General features: G+C 47.2%; 1 protein-coding gene across 1 annotated transcript in view; it reads left to right on the top strand.

The window, feature by feature from the left end:
- Positions 1–379: 379 nt before the first annotated feature.
- Positions 380–5,969, top strand: part of PIBF1 (progesterone immunomodulatory binding factor 1) — a 92,301-nt gene continuing 86,711 nt past the window's right edge. The window contains exons 1-4 of the mRNA XM_079972638.1: positions 380–677; positions 2,702–2,997; positions 3,257–3,357; positions 4,328–4,526. Coding sequence (XP_079828764.1) covers positions 2,746–2,997; positions 3,257–3,357; positions 4,328–4,526 — 552 coding nt within the window. The 5' untranslated portion in view covers positions 380–677; positions 2,702–2,745. The remainder of the gene's footprint in view (positions 678–2,701; positions 2,998–3,256; positions 3,358–4,327; positions 4,527–5,969) is intronic.

Below are 5,969 nucleotides of genomic sequence, written 5' to 3'. Positions count from 1 at the left end.
ACAATGCACCGCGCAGCCCTCGCATCCGGCGACGCGCCAGTACGCTTCCGCCCAGCAGCGGCCGCCGTCGGCCACCGTAGCGAGCGAGGGAGCGAGCCGCTCTAGGCAAATCCTCTCTCTATGTCGCCGCCGCTCTTACGGGCCTAGTGTTTCTTTTTTTTTCCGGGGGTGCGGGGTTAGAATTGCTGCGGGAAGGAGCGACGCTGCGCTTACCCCAATCCGGTTTTAAAAAATAAAATAATACAAAATTTGAACGGGTTGGTTCTGTGACGTCAGGCGCATAGCGTGAAAATATAAGCGACGCCCCTTCTAGGGCGGCTTTAAGCTCCGGCCACACGGTCCCTTCTCTTCACTTTCCTATCTCTACGTTACAAACCGCCACTCCCGTCATGCCGCGCGAAACGGCGGGAGAAAGGAGCGTCTGGGGCCGAGGAGCGTCGCTCCCGTTACCATGGCAGCAGGGCGGCCTCCCTCGGCGGCGCGAGGGCCCCGCCAGAGGAGCGCATGCGCGGTCCGTCGGCTGAGGGGGCGGGGGTGTTGTGGAGGAAGTTCTCCCCCGGCGCCCCCTTCTCTTTCTCCTTAGGGCGGTGTGTCTGTTTGTTGCGCAGCTGAGTCAAGGGCACGTGGAGGCTGTCTGGCTGTTGCCAGAGCTCTTCGGGGACCCACAACCCTGCAAGGTAGGCCAGGACCGTCAGGAGTATTTCCTAGTTTCTTGGGAGGGGGGGAGGGGGGCATAGGGCCTTGAAACCAGCCACTTGCCAAAACCCCTCTGACAGAAAGAGAAGGCGGCTAGGAATGTGCTCCTTTCTCAAGCTGTGGGCCCCCAGGTGTTGTTGGACTACAACTCCCATCATCCCTAGCTAGCCAGGCCAGAGTTCAGGGATGATGGGAGTTGTAGTCCAACAACAACAATGGGACGCGGGTGGTGGCGCTTTGGGTTAAATCACAGAGCCTAGGGGACGCAGGTGGCGCTGTGGGTTAAAGCCTCAGCGCCTAGGGCTTGCCGATCGAAAGGTCGGCGGTTCGAATCCCTGCGGCGGGGTGCGCTCCCGCTGCTCGGTCCCAGCGCCTGCCAACCTAGCAGTTCGAAAGCACCTCCGGGTGCAAGTAGATAAATAGGGACCGCTTACCAGCGGGAAGGTAAACGGCGTTTCCGTGTGCGGCTCTGGCTCGCCAGAGCAGCGATGTCACGCTGGCCACGTGACCCGGAAGTGTCTTCGGACAGCGCTGGCCCCCGGCCTCTTGAGTGAGATGGGCGCACAACCCCAGAGTCTGTCAAGACTGGCCCGTACGGGCAGGGGTACCTTTACCTTTACCTAGGACTTGCCGATCAGAAGGTCGGCGGTTCGAATCCCCGCGACAGGATGAGCTCCCGTTGCTCGATCCCCGCTCCTGCCAACCTAGCAGTTCGAAAGCACGCCAGTGCAAGTAGATAAATAGGTACCGACCAGGGAAAAGAGTCGGCGGAAGAGGATTGGAAGAAATTTAAAGATTATTTGCAGAAATATTGTAAAATTAATGAATGTTAGAATGATGTTGGACAGAAATTAAGGGGTTACTAGCTGTAATGCAAAGGTTGAGCAATAAGTTAAAATAAGTTATAATAAGTTACAATAAGGATTTGTTGAGTTAAGAATTGGAATTGGAATACAAAAGGGGGAGGTGAGAGGAGGTCTGGGAAATAAGGTAATGGAAATAAGTAATGGAAATTATATTTGGTTTGTTTTTTAATTGTGTGTTTTTGCATTTTTGTTATTTTTTGTGTATTTTTGTTTTTTTTTTTTTTTGGTTTTTTGTATTAAATTGGAAATTCTAATAAATATCTTTTTTAAAAAAAAAAAAGATAAATAGGTACCGCTCCGGCGGGAAGGTAAACGGCATTTCCATGCACTCCTCTGGTTTCACCAGAAGTGGCTTAGTCATGCTGGCCACATGACCCGGAAACTGTACGCCGACTCCCTCAGCCAATAAAGCGAGATGAGCACCGCAACCCCAGAGTCGGTCACGACTGGACCTAATGGTCAGGGGTCACTTTACCTTTACCTTTAGTCCAACAACATCTAGGGACCCACAGGTTGAGAACCGCTGCAAGCAGCTGCTTACTAAGACAACTGCTGAGGAACGTGGGTAAAAATAAAAATGAGAGAAGAACCTGCATTTATTTTATTCATTTAATTAATTTGTATATCTCCCTTCAACTGAAGATGTCAGGGCGGTTCAGGATCAGAGCACCTGTCTGTTAACCAGACGGTTGGTGGTTTGAGCTGTGGGCTAGATGACCTTGGTGGAATCCCTTCCAACTTTATGATCCTGTTATTACTGGGTGTTCTGAATGTGTCAACTTCTTTTGAATGCCCTGGCCTGTTTTACATTGTGTATCCGCAACGCTGTTCATAGGGTCTTTCGATTGTTGTTGGCAAACCGGTGAATATTTGAGTTGGGCATCGTGGATAGCTGAATGGCAGTGCATCATGCAACATACTGGTGCTGTTAAAAACATGAGAACTGTTGGCTTAATGTTTTATTTCTGACGAGATAGGTTTATGAATAATAGCTGATATGTGCCAGCATGGGGTTCTTGGTCTTGTATTGAATTTATGCACTTGATATGTTTCAGATGTAGTACAGGATAGGATGAATTCTTCTGTAAAAATCTTTCCACTTACCACCATTCGCTTCTTCTTCTTTTTTCTTCCCCAAGTTACTTGAACTGCAAGTAGAAAGTCTTCGGGCACTGTCGGGAGAATGTCACGGAAAAGCTCCAGAGAATCCAAAAAAGTTAATGTTTCCAGCTCCTTGGAATTGGAAGATATAAGCTTGGAGACTACAGTACCCACTGATGACATTTCTTCCTCAGAAGATCGGGAAGGTCCCGTCAAAATTACTAGACAGCTGATTGAGAGGAAGGAGCTTCTTCATAATGTACAGTTGCTGAAAATAGAACTTTCCCAGAAGAACTTGATGTTAGACAACTTGAAGGTGGAATACCTGACTAAAGTATGATCTAATTCTTACATGTTTTAGGGTTGCAAATTATTGGGAGATATAATAATATGTTCTTGGTTTAAATAGGCTGAGTTTTGGGACATACTGTACTAAAAAACTGAGGGTGGGGTTTTTTTTGGGGGGGAAAGGTGGGTTAGATAAATACTCTTCATAATATGTATTATTGGAAAGATACTACCCTCATTTTTATATAATTCTGGGCCTCAATTAAATTCTCGTTTCTTTTCTGCTGCCTGATTATCTGTTTTAGATTGAAGAACTGGAAGAAAAACTTAATGATGCTCTCCATGAGAAACAGCTGCTATCTTTACGACTAGATAACCAGTTGGCGTTACAGCAAGAAGATGCTCGGTATGAGAAGGAAGAATTCGGAATCAGTGTATTCTAAATACAGAAGTCATAATTGACTGTTAAATATTTTTGCAAATTACGCTATGCATTTGTGGCGCTGTGGGTTAAAGCCTCAGCGCCTAGGGCTTGCCGATCGAAAGGCCGGCGGTTCGAATCCCTGCGGCGGGGTGCGCTCCCGCTGCTCGGTCCCAGCGCCTGCCAACCTAGCAGTTCGAAAGCACCTCCGGGTGCAAGTAGATAAATAGGGACCGCTTACCAGCGGGAAGGTAAACGGCGTTTCCGTGTGCGGCTCTGGCTCGCCAGAGCAGCGATGTCACGCTGGCCACGTGACCCGGAAGTGTCTCCGGACAGCGCTGGCCCCTGGCCTCTTGAGTGAGATGGGCGCACAACCCCAGAGTCTGTCAAGACTGGCCCGTACAGGCAGGGGTACCTTTACCTTTATGCATTTGTGTTTCAGATCTTTGAGCACAAACATACAGTAATGCCAAACCATGGTTGATTTTTGTAAATAAATGGCTAGTTCTTCAGGTCTGTGTGCTCCCACCTTCTCCTCCTGCATGCAGAGATTTTCTCCGCCACATTCCTCAGTTTGAAGAAGATCAGAATTTTGTTCAACTGAAAATGAGGCTTGGAAGCAATGGTGAAACTCTTAATTTCCAATCTTAGTTTGCAGAGTGAACACAATCCACAGTTTACTGGTTTGAACAAACTATGGTTTGCTTTAAACCTGGAAAAGATGGGGGAAATTGCTGTCTGGAGACAAGGCAGCTTCTGAGTCAGTTTTCATGCATGTAGCCCTAAACTCTAGTTTGGCATTTCTGAACTACCCGTTTATTTAACATTTGAAAATTCTTACATAGATTCACTGTACAGTCTCTGAAACGCTGAATTCAAAGGAACTGAAACATCGTGTTTCTAGGATAAATTTATTTGGGTAAATCACAAATAATTTATTGATGTGTTTTCTTAGAAAACATCAAGAACTAATGAAACAGGAAATGGAAACCATCTTGCTGCGCCAGAAGCAGCTAGAAAAGAATAACCATCAGTTGAGAGAGCGGTCCGGAGATATTCGCCGCAGCTTGCGTGACCTTGAATTGACTGATGAGTGCTACACCAAACTCAAATCTCTTCCAGAAGATGAACTTTCAATTCCTGAATATGTATCTGTAAGTACTTGTGCCCCATCAGAAGTATAAATCTATCACTGCTAGAGATAATGGAGATGGAGATAACTGTTAGGACAAGAAAATGAATAAATGATGCAAACTCCTATGTATGTTGTGGGTGGAAGGAATGAATTTCAAGGATCACTGTATAAATGTCAGCAGGTTCTGGAAATATGTGATGATGGATGGAATGTGAAGTTGAATGTTTCCATTTAAAAAAAAACACCTAGGGCAGAATCCGGTGTTGTGCAAATGCACTTCTGTTCCTGCAAAACAACTTCACTTTCCTCTTGTCCTCTTACACGCCGCCCCCCCCCCCCCCGGAACCCTCCCAAGAGGAAGGTGAAGTCCTCTTGGCGTGAGTGAAAGTTCATGAGCAGCATTGGATACAACCTGTAATTTCTTAGCATCTGCTCTTCTAGCATTGACATGGTTTTCACTACTTAATAATGGTTTTCACTGGTATTCATAATATGGCAGTCTACAGCCTTTTTCAGCTTGAGGGCAGCCTTCCAGAAGAGACTTGTTTGTGGTGGGCAGTGCCAGAGGCAAAAGTATGGTAGGCTAGCTTTACACACACACACACACACACACACACACACACTCTATTTAGGCATCAAGAGCCATTTTCAGGGTTCAGAGATGCTCTCAGCCAGGAAAAAAACATTTGGGGGGTGATTTGGGGCCACTGAAAGGTGTGATCTGCGGAGAGGGAGTGTAATTTACGGTTTCAAGAGCCAGACAGCGAGGACTGGAAGGCCACATTTGACCCCTTGACCTAATCTCTTGTCCAAATAAAACATTCTGTGTTTTTGCTTAATTTACAAGGTAGCATCCAATCTGCATTGTTGATCTTTTGTCCCTTCTTTTCAGTAAACACAGCAGTAAATAGACACAGCGTATAATATATTTTCACACCCAAGATCTCATGATGAAACATGGGAGCTGGAGACTTCCGGGTTAGCGCGATCTGGTTAATGGCGGATTCCCTCCGAGCTCCGGAGGGAATCGGCTCCGCTGGAGAAGGGTTCTACTGCGACGGCGACGTGGGGACCCTCAGAAACCGCAGGCGCTGAAGCCTGCGGACTTGGTGACTCGGCGGGCACCTAAAGCGCCCCCCCGACCCATGAAGAGCCTTTTTAAAGGCTGCGGAGAGGGTACGGGGAGCGGCGTGGTGCTGTGAGTGGACCGCTACTGCAGTGGAGCGAAGCCGCGAGCCATGGCCGGAGACCGCTGACTTTCTTCCCTGAAATTCGGACTTTAATTAATCCGTGAGTAGAATGGAATTTGGACTTTAAAATTTCTACCCTTGAATTCGGTACGATCAGGGGATGTGCTAAAGGGAAGTCCGCACCCCCCTGCTTACAGAAGATTTAAAGCAAGGATCGGAGAACTAAGGTGGAGAGTTTTTTCTTTTTGGTGTTTTTTAAAAGATAATATTTT

Source organism: Podarcis cretensis, assembly GCF_951804945.1.
Source record: "Podarcis cretensis genome assembly, chromosome: 4".
Lineage (NCBI taxonomy): Eukaryota > Metazoa > Chordata > Lepidosauria > Squamata > Lacertidae > Podarcis > Podarcis cretensis.
The sequence above is the reverse complement of the archived record's forward strand: the minus strand, read 5'-3'. Positions and strand labels throughout refer to the sequence as shown.